The sequence below is a fragment of the Bombina bombina genome, chromosome 10 (genome assembly GCF_027579735.1).
Source record: "Bombina bombina isolate aBomBom1 chromosome 10, aBomBom1.pri, whole genome shotgun sequence".
Classification (NCBI taxonomy): Eukaryota; Metazoa; Chordata; class Amphibia; order Anura; family Bombinatoridae; genus Bombina; species Bombina bombina.
The window spans coordinates 33,367,893-33,393,161 of record NC_069508.1 but is presented as its reverse complement, the minus strand read 5'-3'; the positions used below and the strand labels follow the sequence as shown (position 1 = coordinate 33,393,161).

The window sequence follows — 25,269 nt, the reverse complement described above, 5'->3', positions numbered from 1 at the left end:
TGAGTATGGGCAATAAACTGATTGCAGCTAGATTAGATGTCTCCTAGCAAAACTTCAATGGAAAAACTGCTACTTTTCCTTCTTGGAGAGACCACAACCCCTTTGTGTGTCAGTGACCGGAAAAATAAAAGGTAAAATCCTTTTAAAATGATGAATAATACATATTGCAATGAGTTATATTAAGTATTTACCCACTGCTTAGTACTTTTTATTACAACAATGAAACAGACTGTGTTATATTCTCAGTTTTACTATATCGCCAAACGCCAAAACTTGCATGCATAGCAAAGCTCACTACATTACCTCTTTTTCTCCTTAAAGGGACACTGAACCCAAATTTTTTTCTTTCGTGATTCAGATAGAGCAGCAATTTTAATCAACTTTCTAATTTACTCCTATTATCAATTTTTCTTCATTCTCTTGCTATCTTTATTTGAAAAAGAAGGCATCTAAGGCTAAGGAGCCAGTCAATATTTGGTTCAGACCCTGGACAGCACTTGTTTATTGGTGGGTGAATTTATCCACCAATCAGCAAGAACAACCCAGGTTGTTCACAAAAAATGGGTCGGCATCTAGACTTACATTCTTGCTTTTCAAATAAAGATACCAAGAGAATGAAGAAAAAATGATAAAAGGAATAAATTAGAAAGTTGCTTAAAATTGCATCCATGTCCCTTTAAGCTTTTGTGGCTGTAAAATAGACACTTTTTGTAAGATTGTTGACGTTTCTCTTCATTTAACCCAGGGCCTTTTTGAAGCCTTCGGAAAAAGCCTTTAGTATACCCAACATTCCTGGCTTCTCTGGCTTGCAACCTCCACACTCACAAAAACAAAAATAACTTGCACTTATGTCTTAAAGAGATATACAACAGTCTGTCCTTGTAATAAAAAAGCACTAAGCAGTGGCTTATACTTAATAGAAACCATTGGAATATGTATTATTCATCATTTTAAAAGGATTGTACGTTACATTTATTTTCTTTTTTACTTAATTTGTGCAGTGCCCATTACTTCCGGTCACAGCTGTGGTCTGTCCAGGAAGGCATATCTAGCTTGATGATATACATCTTCTAGAGTAACTTGAGCTGGTTTATTAATCAGTAAATACAAGAGTAACAGGAAGTCAGTTTTGCCCATGCTGAGAAGAGGCGCAATGCAACTTACATTCTCAACATGTCAGCTACCTTATCTCCCTGAGGGCAGTGGCTACACTGAGAATTTCTAAGTACTCATTTTTGTGAGAAAACAAGCAAGTTGTTTGCTGTTTTTAACACAATCTGTTTCTTTTCATGTTTACTTTGATTAACATATATATATTTTTACTAAAGGATCACCGTTTTATATTTCTTTAATGTGACTTTACCATATGAAATTAAAGGGATATGAAACCCAAATGTTTTCTTTCGTGATTCAGATAGAGCAGCAATTTTAAGCAACTTTCTAATTTACTCCTATTATCAAATTTTCTTCGTTCTCTTAGTATCTTTAGTTGAAAAGGCAGGAATGTAAGCTTAGGAGCTGGCCCATTTTGGATCTAGCACCTGGGTAGTGCTTGCTTATTGGTGGCTAAAAAATTTCGGTTTCCTATCCCTTTAAATAAAACGGTTAATGCAATTTTTTTTATGTGCTGAAGAGCATGAGGTAAAGTAATAAAACACTGATGTGAAGGACAAACAGTGCCTTCTTGTATAGGTTACAATTTGAAAAACATAATGCACCTGTCCAATGAAAAGTATTGGTGGAAACTCAATGTTATGTCTCTAACTAAAGACGTTTATGGAAAATATTTGTGTTAAATTATTAATGAACATACAGAATAAAGCAAATCTATACTATAAACACGTTTGTAACGCGTCTATTGCCGTTGTGCGCGCAGCGGGTGCCTGACCGGACAGAACTTGGAGTGGTGGGACCGTGTGTGACGGGGAGTGGTCGGGCGGAAGCACAGGTAGGACCGCTGCAATAAAGAAAATGTCCTGTGTACACTGGCTTCACCACTAGTTTAATAATAAAAGTAAATTATTTGTATTAAATGATTATTAAACACGCGCTTATAAACACGTTTCTGAAGATACACAGCTTTGGTATGGGATTTTTAGCAGATATGTTCCTATTCACTAGGATTTTGTAATGAACAATTTCATATATAGGAAAGGGATTGTATAACTGAAGATGCTGATACTTTACCATCAGAAAACGTTGTCTTGTTTGGATGAAATGCTCGCACAGGCGGTGTATCTGTAAAAATATGAATGAAAATATGGTCAAATGAAAATGTGAATTGCAGTGAACTGAGCATTAAATAAAAGTCATATTTTTCTGCCTACAGTTACATTATAATTACAAGTGCTTAATATTTGATTTGGGCAATATTTAATTTTCACTTTTTATTTTGAATATATTACATAGACCAAAAAAAAACAGAATTTATGTTTACCTGATAAATTACTTTCTCCAACGGTGTGTCCGGTCCACGGCGTCATCCTTACTTGTGGGATATTCTCTTCCCCAACAGGAAATGGCAAAGAGCCCAGCAAAGCTGGTCACATGATCCCTCCTAGGCTCCGCCTACCCCAGTCATTCGACCGACGTTAAGGAGGAATATTTGCATAGGAGAAACCATATGGTACCGTGGTGACTGTAGTTAAAGAAAATAAATTATCAGACCTGATTAAAAAACCAGGGCGGGCCGTGGACCGGACACACCGTTGGAGAAAGTAATTTATCAGGTAAACATAAATTCTGTTTTCTCCAACATAGGTGTGTCCGGTCCACGGCGTCATCCTTACTTGTGGGAACCAATACCAAAGCTTTAGGACACGGATGAAGGGAGGGAGCAAATCAGGTCACCTAAATGGAAGGCACCACGGCTTGCAAAACCTTTCTCCCAAAAATAGCCTCAGAAGAAGCAAAAGTATCAAACTTGTAAAATTTGGTAAAAGTGTGCAGTGAAGACCAAGTCGCTGCCCTACATATCTGATCAACAGAAGCCTCGTTCTTGAAGGCCCATGTGGAAGCCACAGCCCTAGTGGAATGAGCTGTGATTCTTTCGGGAGGCTGCCGTCCGGCAGTCTCGTAAGCCAATCTGATGATGCTTTTAATCCAAAAAGAGAGAGAGGTAGAAGTTGCTTTTTGACCTCTCCTTTTACCGGAATAAACAACAAACAAGGAAGATGTTTGTCTAAAATCCTTTGTAGCATCTAAATAGAATTTTAGAGCGCGAACAACATCCAAATTGTGCAACAAACGTTCCTTCTTTGAAACTGGTTTCGGACACAGAGAAGGTACGATAATCTCCTGGTTAATGTTTTTGTTGGAAACAACTTTTGGAAGAAAACCAGGTTTAGTACGTAAAACCACCTTATCTGCATGGAACACCAGATAAGGAGGAGAACACTGCAGAGCAGATAATTCTGAAACTCTTCTGGCAGAAGAAATTGCAACTAAAAACAAAACTTTCCAAGATAATAATTTAATATCAACGGAATGCAAGGGTTCAAACGGAACCCCCTGAAGAACTGAAAGAACTAAATTGAGACTCCAAGGAGGAGTCAAAGGTTTGTAAACAGGCTTAATTCTAACCAGAGCCTGAACAAAGGCTTGAACATCTGGCACAGCAGCCAGTTTTTTGTGAAGTAACACCGACAAGGCAGAAATCTGTCCCTTCAGGGAACTTGCAGATAATCCTTTTTCCAATCCTTCTTGAAGGAAGGATAGAATCCTAGGAATCTTAACCTTGTCCCAAGGGAATCCTTTAGATTCACACCAACAGATATATTTTTTCCAAATTTTGTGGTAAATCTTTCTAGTTACAGGCTTTCTGGCCTGAACAAGAGTATCGATAACAGAATCTGAGAACCCTCGCTTCGATAAAATCAAGCGTTCAATCTCCAAGCAGTCAGCTGGAGTGAAACCAGATTCGGATGTTCGAACGGACCCTGAACAAGAAGGTCTCGTCTCAAAGGTAGCTTCCAAGGTGGAGCCGATGACATATTCACCAGATCTGCATACCAAGTCCTGCGTGGCCACGCAGGAGCTATCAAGATCACCGACGCCCTCTCCTGATTGATCCTGGCTACCAGCCTGGGGATGAGAGGAAACGGCGGGAACACATAAGCTAGTTTGAAGGTCCAAGGTGCTACTAGTGCATCCACTAGAGCCGCCTTGGGATCCCTGGATCTGGACCCGTAGCAAGGAACTTTGAAGTTCTGACGAGAGGCCATCAGGTCCATGTCTGGAATGCCCCACAGCTGAGTGACTTGGGCAAAGATTTCCGGATGGAGTTCCCACTCCCCCGGATGCAATGTCTGACGACTCAGAAAATCCGCTTCCCAATTTTCCACTCCTGGGATGTGGATAGCAGACAGGTGGCAGGAGTGAGACTCCGCCCATAGAATGATTTTGGTCACTTCTTCCATCGCTAGGGAACTCCTTGTTCCCCCCTGATGGTTGATGTACGCAACAGTTGTCATGTTGTCTGATTGAAACCGTATGAACTTGGCCCTCGCTAGCTGAGGCCAAGCCCTGAGAGCATTGAATATCGCTCTCAGTTCCAGAATATTTATCGGTAGAAGAGATTCTTCCCGAGACCAAAGACCCTGAGCTTTCAGGGATCCCCAGACCGCGCCCCAGCCCATCAGACTGGCGTCGGTCGTGACAATGACCCACTCTGGTCTGCGGAATGTCATCCCTTGTGACAGGTTGTCCAGGGACAGCCACCAACGGAGTGAGTCTCTGGTCCTCTGATTTACTTGTATCTTCGGAGACAAGTCTGTATAGTCCCCATTCCACTGACTGAGCATGCACAGTTGTAATGGTCTTAGATGAATGCGCGCAAAAGGAACTATGTCCATTGCCGCTACCATCAACCCGATCACTTCCATGCACTGAGCTATGGAAGGAAGAGGAACGGAATGAAGTATCCGACAAGAGTTTAGGAGTTTTGTTTTTCTGGTCTCTGTCAGAAAAATCCTCATTTCTAAGGAGTCTATTATTGTTCCCAAGAAGGGAACTCTTGTCGACGGAGATAGAGAACTCTTTTCCACGTTCACTTTCCATCCGTGAGATCTGAGAAAGGCCAGGACGATGTCCGTGTGAGCCTTTGCTTGAGGAAGGGACGACGCTTGAATCAGAATGTCGTCCAAGTAAGGTACTACAGCAATGCCCCTTGGTCTTAGCACAGCTAGAAGGGACCCTAGTACCTTTGTGAAAATCCTTGGAGCAGTGGCTAATCCGAAAGGGAGCGCCACGAACTGGTAATGTTTGTCCAGGAATGCGAACCTTAGGAACCGATGATGTTCCTTGTGGATAGGAATATGTAGATACGCATCCTTTAAATCCACCGTGGTCATGAATTGACCTTCCTGGATGGAAGGAAGAATAGTTCGAATGGTTTCCATCTTGAACGATGGAACCTTGAGAAACTTGTTTAAGATCTTGAGATCTAAGATTGGTCTGAACGTTCCCTCTTTTTTGGGAACTATGAACAGATTGGAGTAGAACCCCATCCCTTGTTCTCTTAATGGAACAGGATGAATCACTCCCATTTTTAACAGGTCTTCTACACAATGTAAGAATGCCTGTCTTTTTATGTGGTCTGAAGACAACTGAGACCTGTGGAACCTCCCCCTTGGGGGAAGTCCCTTGAATTCCAGAAGATAACCTTGGGAGACTATTTCTAGCGCCCAAGGATCCAGAACATCTCTTGCCCAAGCCTGAGTGAAGAGAGAGAGTCTGCCCCCCACCAGATCCGGTCCCGGATCGGGGGCCAACATTTCATGCAGTCTTGGTAGCAGTGGCAGGTTTCTTGGCCTGCTTTCCCTTGTTCCAGCCTTGCATTGGTCTCCAAGCTGGCTTGGCTTGAGAAGTATTACCCTCTTGCTTAGAGGACGTAGCACCTTGGGCTGGTCCGTTTCTACGAAAGGGACGAAAATTAGGTTTATTTTTTGCCTTGAAAGGCCGATCCTGAGGAAGGGCGTGGCCCTTACCCCCAGTGATATCAGAGATAATCTCTTTCAAGTCAGGGCCAAACAGCGTTTTCCCCTTGAAAGGAATGTTAAGTAGCTTGTTCTTGGAAGACACATCAGCCGACCAAGATTTCAACCAAAGCGCTCTGCGCGCCACAATAGCAAACCCAGAATTCTTAGCCGCTAACCTAGCCAATTGCAAAGTGGCGTCTAGGGTGAAAGAATTAGCCAATTTGAGAGCATTGATTCTGTCCATAATCTCCTCATAAGGAGGAGAATCACTATCGACCGCCTTTATCAGCTCATCGAACCAGAAACATGCGGCTGTAGCGACAGGGACAATGCATGAAATTGGTTGTAGAAGGTAACCCTGCTGAACAAACATCTTTTTAAGCAAACCTTCTAATTTTTTATCCATAGGATCTTTGAAAGCACAACTATCCTCTATGGGTATAGTGGTGCGTTTGTTTAAAGTGGAAACCGCTCCCTCGACCTTGGGGACTGTCTGCCATAAGTCCTTTCTGGGGTCGACCATAGGAAACAATTTTTTAAATATGGGGGGAGGGACGAAAGGAATACCGGGCCTTTCCCATTCTTTATAACAATGTCCGCCACCCGCTTGGGTATAGGAAAAGCTTCAGGGAGCCCCGGCACCTCTAGGAACTTGTCCATTTTACATAGTTTCTCTGGGATGACCAACTTGTCACAATCATCCAGAGTGGATAATACCTCCTTAAGCAGAATGCGGAGATGTTCCAACTTAAATTTAAATGCAATCACATCAGGTTCAGCCTGTTGAGAAATGTTCCCTGAATCAGTAATTTCTCCCTCAGACAAAACCTCCCTGGCCCCATCAGACTGGGTTAGGGGCCCTTCAGAGATATTAATATCAGCGTCGTCATGCTCTTCAGTATCTAAAACAGAGCAGCCGCGCTTACGCTGACAAGTGTTCATTTTGGCTAAAATGTTTTTGACAGAATTATCCATTACAGCCGTTAATTGTTGCATAGTAAGGAGTATTGGCGCGCTAGATGTACTAGGGGCCTCCTGAGTGGGCAAGACTCGTGTAGACGAAGGAGGGAATGATGCAGTACCATGCTTACTCCCCTCACTTGAGGAATCATCTTGGGCATCATTGTCATTATCACATAAATCACATTTATTTAAATGAATAGGAATTCTGGCTTCCCCACATTCAGAACACAGTCTATCTGGTAGTTCAGACATGTTAAACAGGCATAAACTTGATAACGAAGTACAAAAACGTTTTAAAATAAAACCGTTACTGTCACTTTAAATTTTAAACTGAACACACTTTATTACTGCAATTGCGAAAAAACATGAAGGAATTGTACAAAATTTACCAAATTTTCACCACAGTGTCTTAAAGCCTTAAAAGTATTGCACACCAAATTTGGAAGCTTTAACCCTTAAAATAACGGAACCGGAGCCGTTTTAAACTTTAACCCCTTTACAGTCCCTGGTATCTGCTTTGCTGAGACCCAACCAAGCCCAAAGGGGAATACGATACCAAATGACGCCTTCAGAAAGTCTTTTCTAAGTATCAGAGCTCCTCTCACATGCGACTGCATGCCATGCCTCTCAAAAACAAGTGCGCCACACCGGCGCGAAAATGAGGCTCTGCTTATGCTTTGGGAAAGCCCCTAAGGAATAAGGTGTCTAATACAGTGCCTGCCGATATTATTATATCAAAATACCCAGATAAAATGATTCCTCAAGGCTAAATATGTGTTAATAATGAATCGATTTAGCCCAGAAAAAGTCTACAGTCTTAATAAGCCCTTGTGAAGCCCTTATTTACGATCGTAATAAACATGGCTTACCGGATCCCATAGGGAAAATGACAGCTTCCAGCATTACATCGTCTTGTTAGAATGTGTCATACCTCAAGCAGCAAGAGACTGCACACTGTTCCCCCAACTGAAGTTAATTGCTCTCAACAGTCCTGTGTGGAACAGCCATGGATTTTAGTTACGGTTGCTAAAATCATTTTCCTCATACAAACAGAAATCTTCATCTCTTTTCTGTTTCTGAGTAAATAGTACATACCAGCACTATTTCAAAATAACAAACTCTTGATTGAATAATAAAAAACATAATTTATGCTTACCTGATAAATTCCTTTCTTCTGTTGTGTGATCAGTCCACGGGTCATCATTACTTCTGGGATATTATCTGCTCCCCTACAGGAAGTGCAAGAGGATTCACCCAGCAGAGTTGCTATATAGCTCCTCCCCTCTACGTCACCTCCAGTCATTCGACCAAAGACCAACGAGAAAGGAGAAACCAAGGGTGTAGTGGTGACTGAATTATAATTTAAAAAATATGTACCTGCCTTAAAAAACAGGGCGGGCCGTGGACTGATCACACAACAGAAGAAAGGAATTTATCAGGTAAGCATAAATTATGTTTTCTTCTGTTATGTGTGATCAGTCCACGGGTCATCATTACTTCTGGGATACCAATACCAAAGCAAAAGTACACGGATGACGGGAGGGATAGGCAGGCTCATTATACAGAAGGAACCACTGCCTGAAGAACCTTTCTCCCAAAAATAGCCTCCGAAGAAGCAAAAGTGTCAAATTTGTAAAATTTGGAAAAAGTATGAAGCGAAGACCAAGTTGCAGCCTTGCAAATCTGTTCAACAGAGGCCTCATTCTTAAAGGCCCAAGTGGAAGCCACAGCTCTAGTGGAATGAGCTGTAATTCTTTCAGGAGGCTGCTGTCCAGCAGTCTCATAGGCTAAACGTATTATGCTACGAAGCCAAAAAGAGAGAGAGGTAGCAGAAGCTTTTTGACCTCTCCTCTGTCCAGAATAAACGACAAACAGGGAAGAAGTTTGGCGAAAATCTTTAGTTGCCTGCAAATAGAACTTGAGGGCACGAACTACATCCAGATTGTGTAGAAGACGTTCCTTCTTTGAAGAAGGATTTGGACACAAGGATGGAACAACAATCTCTTGATTGATATTCCTGTTAGTGACTACCTTAGGTAAGAACCCAGGTTTAGTACGCAGAACTACCTTGTCTGAGTGAAAAATCAGATAAGGAGAATCACAATGTAGGGCTGATAACTCAGAGACTCTTCGAGCCGAGGAAATAGCCATTAAAAAGAGAACTTTCCAAGATAACAATTTTATATCAATGGAATGAAGGGGTTCAAACGGAACACCCTGTAAAACGTTAAGAACTAAGTTTAAACTCCATGGCGGAGCAACAGCTTTAAACACAGGCTTGATCCTAGCTAAAGCCTGACAAAAGGCCTGGATGTCTGAATTTTCTGACAGACGCCTGTGAAACAAGATGGACAGAGCTGAGATCTGTCCCTTTAAAGAGCTAGCCGATAAACCCTTTTCTAAACCTTCTTGTAGAAAAGACAATATCCTAGGAATCCTAACCTTACTCCAGGAGTAATCTTTGGATTCACACCAGTATAGGTATTTACGCCATATTTTATGGTAAATCTTTCTGGTAACAGGCTTCCTAGCCTGTATCAGGGTATCAATAACCGACTCAGAAAAACCACGTTTTGATAAAATCAAGCGTTCAATTTCCAAGCAGTCAGCTTCAGAGAAGTTAGACTTTGATGTTTGAATGGACCCTGAATCAGAAGGTCCTGTCTTAGAGGTAGAGACCAAGGCGGACAGGATGACATGTCCACTAGATCTGCATACCAAGTCCTGCGCGGCCATGCAGGCGCTATTAGAATCACTGATGCTCTCTCCTGTTTGATTTTGGCAATCAATCGAGGAAGCAGTGGGAAGGGTGGAAACACATAAGCCATCCTGAAGTTCCAAGGTGCTGTCAAAGCATCTATCAGAACCGCTCCCGGATCCCTGGATCTGGATCCGTAGCGAGGAAGTTTGGCGTTCTGGCGAGACGCCATGAGATCTATCTCTGGTTTGCCCCAACGTTGAAGTATTTGGGCAAAGACCTCCGGATGAAGTTCCCACTCCCCCGGATGAAGAGTCTGGCGACTCAAGAAATCCGCCTCCCAGTTCTCCACTCCCGGGATGTGGATCGCTGACAGGTGGCAAGAGTGAGACTCTGCCCAGCGAATTATCTTTGATACTTCTATCATTGCTAGGGAGCTTCTTGTCCCTCCTTGATGGTTGATGTAAGCTACAGTCGTGATGTTGTCCGACTGAAACCTGATGAACCCCCGAGTCTTTAACTGGGGCCAAGCTAGAAGGGCATTGAGAACTGCTCTCAATTCCAGAATGTTTATTGGCAGGAGACTTTCCTCCTGACTCCATTGTCCCTGAGCCTTCAGAGAATTCCAGACAGCGCCCCAACCTAGAAGGCTGGCGTCTGTTGTTACAATTGTCCAGTCCGGCCTGCTGAACGGCATCCCCCTGGACAGATGTGGCCGAGAAAGCCACCATAGAAGAGAGTTTCTGGTCTCTTGATCCAGATTCAGAGTGGGGGACAAATCTGAGTAATCCCCATTCCACTGACTCAGCATGCACAATTGCAGCGGTCTGAGATGTAGGCGTGCAAAGGGAACTATGTCCATTGCTGCTACCATTAAGCCGATCACCTCCATGCATTGAGCTACTGACGGGAGTTGAATGGAATGAAGGACACGGCATGCATTTAGAAGCTTTGTTAATCTGTCTTCTGTCAGATAAATCTTCATTTCTACAGAATCTATAAGAGTCCCCAAGAATGGAACTCTTGTGAGAGGAAAGAGAGAACTCTTCTTTTCGTTCACTTTCCATCCATGCAACCTTAGAAATGCCAGAACTAACTCTGTATGAGACTTGGCAGTTTGAAAGCTTGAAGCTTGTATCAGAATGTCGTCTAGGTACGGAGCTACCGAAATTCCTCGCGGTCTTAGTACCGCCAGAAGGGCACCCAGAACCTTTGTAAAGATTCTTGGAGCCGTAGCCAATCCGAATGGAAGGGCTACAAACTGGTAATGCCTGTTTAAGAAGGCAAACCTTAGATACCGGTAATGATCTTTGTGAATCGGTATGTGAAGGTAAGCATCCTTTAAATCCACTGTGGTCATGTACTGACCCTCTTGGATCATGGGTAAGATTGTCCGAATAGTTTCCATTTTGAACGATGGAACTCTTAGGAATTTGTTTAGGATCTTTAAATCCAAGATTGGCCTGAAAGTTCCCTCTTTTTTGGGAACCACAAACAGGTTTGAGTAAAACCCTTGTCCTTGTTCCGACCGCGGAACCGGATGGATCACTCCCATTAATAATAGATCTTGTACACAGCGTAGAAACGCGTCCTTCCTTATTTGGTTTGTTGACAACCTTGACAGATGAAATCTCCCTCTTGGGGGAGAGGATTTGAAGTCTAGAAGGTATCCCTGAGATATGATCTCTAGCGCCCAGGGATCCTGGACATCTCTTGCCCAAGCCTGGGCGAAGAGAGAGAGTCTGCCCCCCACTAGATCCGGTCCCGGATCGGGGGCCCTCGGTTCATGCTGTCTTTGGGGCAGCAGCAGGTTTACTGGTCTGCTTGCCCTTGTTCCAGGACTGGTTAGGCTTCCAGCCTTGTCTGTAACGAGCAACAGCTCCTCCCTGTTTTGGTGCAGTGGAAGTTGGCGCTGCTCCTGCTTTGAAATTCCGAAAGGGACGAAAATTAGCCTGTCTAGCCTTAGCTTTGGCTTTGTCTTGAGGTAGAGCGTGGCCCTTACCTCCTGTAATGTCAGCAATAATTTCTTTCAAACCGGGCCCAAATAAAGTTTGCCCCTTGAAAGGTATATTAAGTAATTTGGACTTAGAAGTTACATCAGCCGACCAGGATTTTAGCCACAGCGCCCTGCGTGCCTGAATGGCGAACCCTGAATTCTTAGCCGTAAGTTTGGTTAAATGTACTACGGCCTCCGAAATGAATGAATTAGCTAGTTTAAGGACTTTAAGCCTGTCCGTAATGTCGTCCAGCGTAGCTGAACTAAGGTTCTCTTCCAGAGACTCAATCCAAAATGCTGCCGCAGCCGTGATCGGCGCGATGCATGCAAGGGGTTGTAATATAAAACCTTGTTGAACAAACATTTTCTTAAGGTAACCCTCTAATTTTTTATCCATAGGATCTGAAAAGGCACAGCTATCCTCCACCGGGATAGTGGTACGCTTAGCTAAAGTAGAAACTGCTCCCTCCACCTTAGGGACCGTTTGCCATAAGTCCCGTGTGGTGGCGTCTATTGGAAACATCTTTCTAAATATTGGAGGGGGTGAGAACGGCACACCGGGTCTATCCCACTCCTTAGTAACAATTTCAGTTAATCTCTTAGGTATAGGAAAAACGTCAGTACTCGCCGGTACCGCAAAGTATTTATCCAACCTACACATTTTCTCTGGTATTGCAACAGCGTTACAATCGTTGAGAGCTGCTAAGACCTCTCCTAGTAATACACGGAGGTTTTCCAATTTAAATTTAAAATTTGAAATATCTGAATCCAATCTGTTTGGATCAGAACCGTCACCCACAGAATGAAGCTCTCCGTCCTCATGCTCTGCAAGCTGTGACGCAGTATCAGACATGGCCCTAGAATTATCAGCGCACTCTGTTCTCACCCCAGAGTGATCACGCTTGCCTCTTAGTTCTGGTAATTTAGCCAAAACTTCGGTCATAACAGTAGCCATATCTTGTAATGTTATCTGTAATGGCTGCCCAGATGTACTAGGCGCCATAATATCACGCACCTCCCGGGCGGGAGATGCAGGTACTGACACGTGAGGCGAGTTAGTCGGCATAACTCTCCCCTCGCTATTTGGTGAAATTTGTTCAATTTGTACAGATTGACTTTTATTTAAGGTAGCATCAATACAGTTAGTACATAAATTTCTATTGGGCTCCACCTTGGCATTGGAACAAATGACACAGGTATCTTCCTCTGAATCAGACATGTTTAACACACTGGCAATAAACATGCAACTTGGTTACAATGTTATTTAATAAAACGTACTGTGCCTCAAGAAGCACTAAACGATTAAATGACAGATGAAATAATGAACTGAAAAACAGTTATAGCATCACTCTTAACAAACAACACAACCTTTTAGCAAAGGTTTGTTCCCATTAGTAAAATAACACTAATTAAATTTTAAACATAAAAATTACAGAGCAACGTTTTAAATCACAGTCCCTATATAAGTCTCACAGCTCTGCTGAGAGAATCTACTTCCCTTCAAAGAAGTTTGAAGACCCCTGAGTTCTGTTAGAGATGAACCGGATCATGCAGAAAAACTGACTGGAAATTTTTGATGCGTAGCAAAGAGCGCCAAAAACGGCCCCTCCCTCTCACACACAGCAGTGAGAGAGAAACGAAACTGTCATAATTAACACAAGCAAACTGCCAAGTGGAAAAATAATGCCCAAATACTTATTCACTCAGTACCTCATTAATGCAAACGATTCTACATTCCAGCAAAAACGTTTAACATGAAAAATACCTAATAAAAAGGTTTAATGTACTTTTACAGAGTAATTCCGGTGAAATACCATCCCCAGAATACTAAAGTGTAGAGTATACATACATGTTCATTATAACGGTATGGCAGGATTTTTTCATCAATTCCATTCAGAAAATAAAAACTGCTACATACCTCAATGCAGATTCAACTGCCCGCTGTCCCCTGATCTGAAGTTTTTACCTCCCTCAGATGGCCGAGAAACAGCAATATGATCTTAACTACTCCGGTTAAAATCATAAGAAAAACTCTGGTAGATTCTTCTTCAAACTCTGCCAGAGGGGTAATAACACGCTCCGGTGCTATTGTAAAATAACAAACTTTTGATTGAAGTTCTAAAAACTAAGTATAATCACCATTCCTCTCACACCTCCTATCTAGACTTTGGGTGCAAGAGAATGACTGGGGGTGACGTAGAGGGGAGGAGCTATATAGCAACTCTGCTGGGTGAATCCTCTTGCACTTCCTGTAGGGGAGCAGATAATATCCCAGAAGTAATGATGACCCGTGGACTGATCACACATAACAGAAGAAACTACAGTTAAACACTAAAAAACTCTAAGCCATCTCCGTGGAGATGTTGCCTGTACAACGGCAAAGAGAATGACTGGGGTAGGCGGAGCCTAGGAGGGATCATGTGACCAGCTTTGCTGGGCTCTTTGCCATTTCCTGTTGGGGAAGAGAATATCCCACAAGTAAGGATGACGCCGTGGACCGGACACACCTATGTTGGAGAAATAACTCACTCCACAACCTTCTTTTTCAGTGACCAGTAAATTCAGTAGAAATGCATAATCAACAAATACATAATAAACTTCAAATAAGCAGTAGATTGTTTTGAATAATTTCAAAGTTTTAATTTCCCTATCCCAATCACAGATATATATACACACACACACACATAACATACATAAAGAATAGTCCCAAATGTGTGCACTCTCACTGAATGTGGGGCATCTGCCAGGGTGCTTTCAATAAAGATAAACCAAAAGTAAAGCAATAAGCACTCACTGGTCTTCAGCAAAAAAACGTGTCCTTTATTCCATACGTGGCGTTTCAGAACCACTTAAGTCCCTTCTTTAGACAAGATCAACAAGAAGTAAGCAACAAACCAAATTTTTAAATGTACCCTCAAACCACTCCCACCAAGTAGCTCCAATCAAAGAGCAGCACGTGCGAAACCACAGGAAATGACACGTGTAATGACATATGTAAACACTCATCATATGTGTCAAAGTGAACATTATGATATAAACAACAAGAAATGGCTTAGTGTAATGCCTATGTGGTCCTCATATGTGTAAAGAGGCATCACTACAATTATATAAACACACATGGTAAAAATAAAATAAGCACAAATATGTAGTAGTGACTGTGTTATGTATAGTGCATATAAGGTGAATGCCCATCAGTAAGAAATTCCATATTCATAATGTGTATAACATCGCATTCAGACATGCCAGATTAATATGGAATAACTTAGAAATAGACACATACTTGTGCACCAAGATATCCGATAACGTAGCATCCATACAGTGGCTAGGGGTGAAACAGCCTCAGATTAAGTGTAATAACTCTTAGTATTATAGGGACAGTAATGTTAGCTATCTCACTTAGTGACCTCTGTTAGCGGATACCAAGTAGTGTTACCCTAGGGCCGGAAAGCAATCCTTGCTACTAGTCACTGATCGGCCAAAAGACAGTCACGCCCATTGGGCAGAGCTAGAAAGCGGCATCATTATTTACAACCTGAGCCACGCCCACTGTCATCATAATCCTCATTAGGAGAAGGAGGACAATGGTATAGGAGTGTACCTACCAACTAGAATGCAGGCCGGATATTAATCAAGTACTGCCGCGCACTCAAATGCATAGATCACCCATGGTTAATTGGACTCTATAAACAGAGGGAATTAAATACACATTCACTGGCATAAAGTGATGTGTATATTATGTTAACTGACCTGGGGAATGTGTGGGAAACATACTGGGGGAAATTTTATAGTCCTGAGGCGTAAAAAAAGAAATACATTTATATATATATATATATATATATATATATATATATATATATATATATATATATATATATATATATATATATATATATATATATATATATATATATACCAGATTAAGATCAGTCATCTATTGCACCTTGCCATTTAGTTATAGAACTTATTAGTATTCTTTGTACACTATCTGCCTAAGGAAAATGCAAAATTCAAAGGATCACTATTGGCCACAATAAACAGTCTAAAACAATCAATAAAAAATACTTTGAATTGAAAAAGAAGCTCTTATATGCCATAAAATATATTTAAAAGCGTGGCATACCTTATGCATAAAGAGCCCAATTAAAACTTACATACACAGCACCATAATTTACATGATCGTTAGTTGTGCACACTTTTACAATCCCACGTGCACTTCTACTAGTTTTACACATGCGCATTAGGTAAGGTAAACCCATTCAAAAACAAAATGCTGCTGCTACAATATGAGTCGCTATTGGCCACCGTCTAGCAAAAAGGGTGATGTTACATTGAGCTTGCTCAGGACCCTGGGAGTATTCTCTTTACAATCTACCTGGGTAGCCCTCCCTGATAGGACTTTATAGGAAAAGTATTACTAAAAATGATTGTATGGAGTATTGGTGCAGGTTCCCTCACTGCCTCAAGTGAGACCCCTGTAATTGTGCCCCTGGTTGAACTGTACAGGAAATACATACATCTATGTCTTCCAGACAAAATACTATGGAGATGCTCAATTTTAGTAACTACTTAAAGGGGCATAAAACCGATTTTTTTCCCTCCATGATTCAGATAGTACAGATTTAAAGGAACAGGAAACCCAAAATTTTTCTTTCATGATTTAGATAGATTATACAATGTTAAACAACTTTCCAATTTACTTCTGTTATCTAATTTGCTTCGGTCTCTTGGTATCATTTGTTGCAGGAGCAGTAATGCACTACTGTGAGCTAGCTGAAAGCCAATGATAAGAGCCATATATGTGCAGCCACCAATCGGCAGCTTCTGAACCTACCTAGGTATACTTTTCAACAAAAGATGCAAATGAAACATATCAGATAACAGAAAAAAATGGAATCACGAAAGAAAATATTTGGGTTTTACTTTTTGTTTTGTTCTCTTGGTATTCTTTGTTGAAAAACATACATAGGTAGGCTCAGGAACACTAATGCACTGCTGGGAGCTAGCTGCTGATTGGTGGCTTCACATATATGCTTCTGGTCATAGGTTCACCCGATGTGTTCATTTAGCGCCAAGTATTGCATTTGCTGCTGTTTCAACATTATTAGAGAATGCAGCACCCTTTGATAACAGAAGTAAATTATTTGTATTAAATCATTTTAAACACAAACTTATAAACGTTTCTGAAGATACCCAGTTCCTGTACGTTATTAGCAGGTACGCTCCTATTCACTCCGGTTTTATAATTAATGATCTAATATATAAGAAAAGGAACAAAGATGTTGATACTTTACCGTCAAAAAACTGTGACTTGTTTTGCTGAAATGCCTGCCTAGGCCGCGCGGCTGTGAACATATGGACAAATACAATGGAAATGAGCATTAAAGGACCACTAAATACAGTAGTATTGCATAATTAGCACGTGCATAATAAATAGACAATGTAATAACACATACTCTGAATGTCAAATAAGCAATAGAATTTTTTCTGACAAATTTATTTTTTCTTCCCATTTGCCAGCCCCCTGTATCATGTGACATCCATTAGCCAATCACAGACTAGTATACCTATACCCTATGAACTTGTGCACATGCTCAGTAGGAGCTGGTGCACCAGAAAGTGTAAATATAAAAAGAATGTGCAAAATTTGATAATAGAAGTAAATTGGAAAGTCTCTTAAAACTGCTGCTCTTTCTGAATCATGAAAGTTTAATTTTGACTTTAGTGTCCCTTTAAATAATATTTTAACAGCGTTTATTTAAATTAATATTTACAAGTGCATATTTGATTTGAGTGATATTTATTTCCTCTTCTCATTTTTAACATACCGCCATAAACCAATACTTGCTTGCGCATTAAAGCTCACGTTGCAACCCTCCTCTTATTCTTAAATTAACAGTAAAGTGAAAACTAAACTTCTGATTCAGATAGGGCATGCAAAGTTAAGCAACTTTCCAACAATGTTACTTCTATCATCAGTTGTTTTGTTCTCTTGGTATCGTTTGTTGAAAAACATACATAGGTAGACTCAGGAGCTGATTGGTTGCTGCACATATATATGCCTCTTGTGATTGGCTCTCCCAGTAGTGCATTGCTACTTCTGAGCCCACCTAGATTCACATATTTTTGGTAACCAAGAGAAACAAATTTGATAGGATGTACATTAGAAAGTTTTTTAAAAATAGCAGCTATATCTGAAATCATGGAAGTTTAATTGTAACAATGATGTATACAGTTTGTAATTAAACAAAATATTTGCTTAATAATAATTTCATCGTTTAGATGGAAATTTTAATTATTTTTTTCCAAGGTCAAGAAATTCTAACTCTGATTTTATTTTACATTTGATACAAGTGTTGCATTAAAGGGACACTGAACTCAATTTTTTTCTTTTGTGATTCAGATAGAGTATGGAATTTTAAGCAACTTTCTAATTGAATCCTATGATCAAATTGTCTTCATTCTCTGGGTATCTTTATTTGAAATGCAAGAATGTAAGTTTAGATGACGGCCCATTTTTGGTGAACAAACTGGGTTGTTCTTGCTGATTTGCTGGATAAATTCACCCACCAATAAACAAGTGCTTTCCATGGTCTGAACCATAAAACATTAGCTTAAATGCCTTCTTTTTCAAATAAAGAAAGCAAGAGAACGAAGAAAAATTGATAATAGGTGTAAATTAGAAAGTTGCTTAAAATTGCTGCTCTGTCTGAATCAGAAAAGAAAAAAAATGGGTTCAGTGTCCCTTTAAGGAGACATGGAAGCCAAATTTAAACTTACATGATTTATATAGAACCACAATTCAATAAACACTTTCTTATATACTTCTTTCTCTTGTTCATCTGTAAATATGAATACTATTGGACTGTAACATGGTACATCCTATAGAATACAGTTTGATTAAAATGTCTTCCAGACAAAATACAATGATGTGTTATGCTTAGTTTCAGTGACTTAAAGGGACATAATACCCATAGGCTAAATCACTTGAAAGAGATGCAGCATAACTGTAAAAAGCCGACATGAAAATATCACCTGTAAAAAGAGAAGATATTTTACCTCACAATTTCTTCAGAAAACAAACAAACAAAATAATCGTCCAATCAGCATCAGCAGTACTGAGGTCATGCTTAGCTTTACTGTAATCTCATGAGATTTCACTAAAATCTTGTGGGATTTCATAGTAAACTTCCTTAAATTGAATAGGAAAATAAGAGGGCTGTGACTGCACATGCCAGATGCACACTCCCAAGCAAGTACTGGGGGCAAGCATTCTGATTGGCTGCTTAAAGTCTCTATACAGTGGGGTGTGAAAACTTAGAAGATTTTGAGGTAAAATATCTTTTTTTTTTTTTTTTTACACAGTGATGTTAAAGTGATATTTTCTAGTCTGCTTTTTAGAGCTCTGCTGCATCACTTTCAAGTGCTTCAACATTTGGGTATCGTATCCCTTTAAGAATGACACTACATTGCCAAAGTAGTTTGAAGAAATGTGTTACACATGAAATTGAATAAAAAATATATAAATGTTTTACAAGAAGTGGCTTGTAACTTGTTTATATTGCTCATTAGTTGTGAGTTCTGGATACAAGCGCTACTCGCCTCGGTACTCTGCCACCCATTTGACCCAGTGCCTTTTTCAGGCCCCAAGTAAAAAGCCTTTATTATACTTAAAGGACCACTTAATACAGTAGAATTGAATAACTGGCAAATACACAATAAAATGACAACGCAACAGCACTTACTTTGAATTTGAAATGTAATTTTTCCCTCCCCCCTGTATCATGTGACAGCCATCAGCCAATCACAAAATGCACCTTTTGCACATGCTCAATAGGAGCTCGAGCCTCAGAAAGTGTGCATATAAAAACGTACACATTTTGAAAATGAAAGCATACTGAAAAGTGTTTTGTTTTTGTTTTTTAAAATTATCTGAATAATAAAACTTTCATTTTGACTTTAGTGCTCCTAGCATTAAAGTCAAAATTAAACTTTCTCTGGAGTCTTTGCCTTGCAACCTCCACACTCACCCAAACAAAATAACTTGCACAATGCATGAATTTACCATATGAAATGCAGTCAAATGGTTAACATATCTTTCATATGCTGAAGAGCGTGTGGTACAGTAGAAAAACACTGCAGTGCCTTATTATAAAGGTTACAATATGATAAACGTAATGCACCTGTCTAATGAAAAGAATGGTGGGAACTAAATGTTATGTCTCTAATTGAAGACAATTATGAAAAATATTTGTGTTAATTGATTATTAAACACACAAAGTGAACGTCAATTTTGATGCTAAAGTGCCCGGTTTTTAAAAATTCTATTAAAAACTGGGGCACTTTAATTCATCAAAATTTACATTTCACTCCTGTTGTGAAAAAAATACCTTTTAATCTTCACAGCAGCTCTAGCTTCCTCCGCCCATCGCAAAGCCTCTTCCAGGGTCTAAAATGAGGAATCCGGCTTCCTCCAATCACGGCGTTGAATCAGACACTGATTGGAGGATGACTGATCCATCATTTCTGACGTCAGAAATGGCTTGCAACGACCGGAGGAAGCTGGAGCTGCTGTGAAGATTAAAAGGTAAAGATTAAAAGGTAAATTTTGATGAATTAAAGTGCCCTTGTTTTTAATCAAATTTTTAAAAAGCGGGCACTTTAACATCAAAATTGACATTCACTTTAAACACATTTCTGAAGATATGCATCTATGGTAAGGTATTATTATCAGGTATGTTCCTATTCACTCAGACTTTGTAATTAACAATATTGTATATAGGAAAGGGAATCCATAATGAAAGATGTTGATACTTTACCTTCATAAAACTGTGCCTTGTTTGGCTGAAATGTTAGCCCAGGCTGTGTAGCTGTAAAATTATGAAAATATGGACAAATTAAATGTGAACTGAACATTAAATAACCATAATATTTTTACACAAGCACAGTAGCGGCAACAGATTCAGGCCTAACTTGTAGCTCAGGTAGTGCAGACTGAAGCGGCGGAACAAAAAGCCGCTGACAGTAAAGGCTGTGACACACTGAGCGCACACAGCTGCATGTACATGCTGCGCGCCGCTCAGCTTGCAGTGTGTCACAGCCTTAAGAGAACACAAAAAGTAGCTGCACCCAAAACTCACTACATGACCCTATTTTTCAGCCCAATGATAAATAAAGCCTGGAATTAAATAAAATATGCGCTCCATAAGCACTTCATAGTCTAGGAAGTAAATTAGAACTGGTTTTCCAAGGTCACTTTATCTAATACTAAAAATGTTACTATATAGTTTACAGATGAAACTACCAATTCATTTTCCAAGGGCCTGAAAGCCACTTTGGATTTAATGAGTCATTATTAAAAAGATTAGTAAACCTATTACTTTACCGTCTGTGAATACACATTTACATCATCATCACCAGAGGCACCAAAGTGTCACTGAAGACTTGTGACAATTACTGTAAATGTATTTCATGTCCCTTCACTTACACTGTGACAGTTTATTATGGAAGTTTTCACGCTTATATAGACGGGATTCACGCATTTCATCTTCCCGAAAAGATTCTTCCTCCTCCTCCTCTTCAGCCTCTTCATCTGTAGTATCTGGAAAGCCTAAAGAGATTAGATAGGATCATGCAGATCTTACATGACATTTATTTATACAGATTACTTTGAGGATAAATCTGACCCTTACAGATTTGTAATATTTACCTTCGTTCTTGGAGATGTCGCTTCTGTGGTCACCAAAAGGACTACGATTTCTTGTGTCTAAAAGTAATAAACAAAAATGTGCCTGGTGACACCTAGATACCAAAACCATAAACATGAAAAGAATACAACTTGGGGCATCTTCTGATATCTGAAAATGCTCACGTTTATACTGATGAGTTTCCCTCCTTTCCACTTCCCCGGTAGAATCTTCATCATCTGTAGAATCTAAGGGAAGGCATAAAGAAGTGAATGGGAGTCAGTGAGATATAAGCAATCTGTCTGATGCTTATATGCTCTCTCACACACACATACACCAATTGCTCTCTCTCTCTCATACACACCAATTGCTCTCTCTCTCTCACACACCAATTGCTCTCTCTCTCACACACACCAATTGCTCTCTCTCTCACACACATACACCAATTGCTCTCTCTCTCACACACACACCAATTGCTCTCTCTCACACACACATACACCAATTGCTCTCTCTCTCACACACCAATTGCTAGCTCTCTCTCTCACACACACACACCAATTGCTCTCTCTCTCTCACACACACACACACACACACCAATTGCTAGCTCTCTCTCTCACACACACACACACCAATTGCTCTATCTCTCTCTCACACACACACCAATTGCTCTCTCTCTCTCACACACACACCAATTGCTCTCTCTCTCACACACACACCAATTGCTCTCTCTCTCACACACACACCAATTGCTCTCTCTCTCACACACACATACACCAATTGCTCTCTCTCTCACACACACATACACCAATTGCTCTCTCTCTCACACACACACACCAATTGCTCTCTCTCTCTCACACACACACCAATTGCTCTCTCTCACACACACATACACCAATTGCTCTCTCTCACACACACATACACCAATTGCTCTCTCTCACACACACATACACCAATTGCTCTCTCTCACACACACATACACCAATTGCTCTCTCTCACACACACATACACCAATTGCTCTCTCTCACACACACATACACCAATTGCTCTCTCTCACACACATACACCAATTGCTCTCTCTCACACACATACACCAATTGCTCTCTCTCACACACATACACCAATTGCTCTCTCTCACACACATACACCAATTGCTCTCTCTCACACACACACACCAATTGCTCTCTCTCACACACACACACCAATTGCTCTCTCTCACACACACACACCAATTGCTCTATCTCTCTTTCACACACACACACACCAATTGCTCTCTCTCTCTTTCACACACACACACACACACACCAATTGCTCTATCTCTCTTTCACACACACACATACACACCAATTGCTCTCTCTCTCTCTCTCACACACACCAATTGCTCTATCTCTCTTTCACACACACACACACCAATTGCTCTATCTCTCTCTCACACACACACATACACACCAATTGCTCTCTCTCTCTCTCTCTCACACACACATACACCAATTGCTCTATCTCTCTTTCACACACACACCAATTGCTCTCTCTCTCTCTCTCTCTCACACACAGATACACCAATTGCTCTCTCTCTCTCTCACACACACACCAATTGCTCTCTCTCTCTCTCACACACACACATACACACCAATTGCTCTCTCTCACACACACACATACACACCAATTGCTCTCTCTCTCTCTCTCACACACATACACCAATTGCTCTCTCTCTCACACACACATACACCAATTGCTCTCTCTCTCTCACACACACATACACCAATTGCTCTCTCTCTCTCACACACACCAATTGCTCTCTCTCTCTCACACACACCAATTGCTCTCTCTCTCTCACACACACCAATTGCTCTCTCTCTCTCACACACACCAATTGCTCTATCTCTCTTTCACACACACACACACACACCAATTGCTCTATCTCTCTTTCACACACACACACACACCAATTGCTCTATCTCTCTTTCACACACACACACACCAATTGCTCTATCTCTCTTTCACACACACACACACACCAATTGCTCTATCTCTCTCTCACACACACACATACACACCAATTGCTCTCTCTCTCTCTCTCACACACATGCACCAATTGCTCTCTCTCTCTTTCACACACACACACCAATTGCTCTATCTCTCTCTCACACACACATACACCAATTGCTCTCTCTCTCTCACACACACACCAATTGCTCTCTCTCTCTTTCACACACACATACACCAATTGCTCTCTCTCTCACACACACACATACACCAATTGCTCTCTCTCTCACACACACATACACCAATTGCTCTCTCTCTCACACACACATACACCAATTGCTCTCTCTCTCACACACACATACACCAATTGCTCTCTCTCTCTCTCTCTCTCTCACACACACATACACCAATTGCTCTCTCTCACACACACATACACCAATTGCTCTCTCTCTCACACACACACACACATACACCAATTGCTCTCTCTCTCACACACACACCAATTGCTCTATCTCTCTCTCACACACACACACACCAATTGCTCTCTCTTTCTCTCACACACACACATACACCAATTGCTCTCGCTCTCTCTCTCACACAGCTCATATATTTCTGTGTTTTCATACTTGACAAATTGTACAAGATTTAACATACAATCACGTTTCCAGAAAAGTTAGATTTTATAGTATCTAATATCGTACTAAATATTTAATAAGATATTGGATAAACAGCACAGAGTTCAGATGATCCTCAAATCTATAAGAGGATATATACTATATAGAAACTATAAAGTGCACAATACCAACATTTAGTACAAATCCCATCTTTAAATGTATAAGAGCTCAAAACTTTTACTACGGTTTGCAAGAGCTACTATTTAGAGACACACTAGTACGTAAAATAGCGTGTTTTCTTCCTAGTTTACTAATTTAATCACTAAGCTATAATAAATATAACGGTACAAACTACCAGAGGATACCTAAATGTATTTTTAATCATATTCCTATTTTATATTTTAATTTATTAAAAGTTAAGTTTTTTCTTATTTCCACAAGTCCAAGATAAGCTGTTGTGTAAACTATAAACCAGATATTGGAAAACATAAACCTAGAGTGCTAATCTGTGTATTCTTGTTATGAGTAGGTCTCTTCTTACTCTATTTAAGATTATAACCTACCTAGGTATCTCTTCAACAAAGAATATAATGGGAACAAAGCAAATTGGATAATATAAGTACATTTGGAACTTTCTAAAATTGTATTCTCTTTCTGAATCAGAAAAAGAAAATGTTTGGGTTTCATATCCCTTTAAGCAGACATAAAAGCCCCTGTAAACGGTTAACGGTGCTTAAAAATAAAAAATACCAGTCAAAATGACCCAATTTGTAGCTTTTTTACTGGGATGCACATTTTATATTTTTGTATGCAGAGCATACGGCACAATTGGCTATGATTGTGCCTGCAAAGTGCATTATAGCACTAGCTTGTGATAGACGCTAAAAAGAACATATCAGATCATAATAACATTTCTATCAGGGGTACTGGAATATGCCCCACTGTCGGGTTTTGTTAATGCACATTCAGTTTAAATAATAATTATCAATGTTCTTGCCTTTGTCTCAAACACATTCATATTAGCAAGAAGTTTGACAATTGTTTTATACAGATGTCATATAGAAATGCAGTGAACATAAAGAAAGACCATTTTGCTATAGTATGATAAATATGTTAATTATTTTTTATTCACTTACGATATTTCATCTTTTATATTTGGGGTTTTAATCAAGTGGTGGTGACAGAAATTAATAAGGTAGAAAATGTGGGTGTCAGTAGAAGAATGTTGCAGGGTTAGTTAAATTCCCACCTAAGTTAAAGGGACAGTAAACCTTAAAAATAATGTTATATAATTCTGCACATAGTGCAGAATTATATAACATTATTTAGGTGCTATAGCCATAAAAGCCTTTTT

General features: G+C 40.2%; 1 protein-coding gene across 2 annotated transcripts in view; it reads right to left on the bottom strand.

The window, feature by feature from the left end:
- LOC128641324 (torsin-1A-interacting protein 1) overlaps window positions 1-25,269 on the bottom strand; it is a 65,474-nt gene that overhangs the window by 13,258 nt on the left and 26,947 nt on the right. Inside the window, exons 6-11 of one of the 2 annotated variants that reach the window (XM_053693933.1) lie at window positions 21,504-21,566; window positions 21,342-21,398; window positions 21,120-21,242; window positions 20,452-20,502; window positions 16,927-16,977; window positions 2,188-2,238 (exon numbers count right to left, since the gene is read on the bottom strand). In XM_053693933.1, coding sequence (XP_053549908.1) covers window positions 2,188-2,238; window positions 16,927-16,977; window positions 20,452-20,502; window positions 21,120-21,242; window positions 21,342-21,398; window positions 21,504-21,566 — 396 coding nt within the window. The remainder of the gene's footprint in view (window positions 1-2,187; window positions 2,239-16,926; window positions 16,978-20,451; window positions 20,503-21,119; window positions 21,243-21,341; window positions 21,399-21,503; window positions 21,567-25,269) is intronic. The other variant, XM_053693934.1, reaches the window with a different exon arrangement.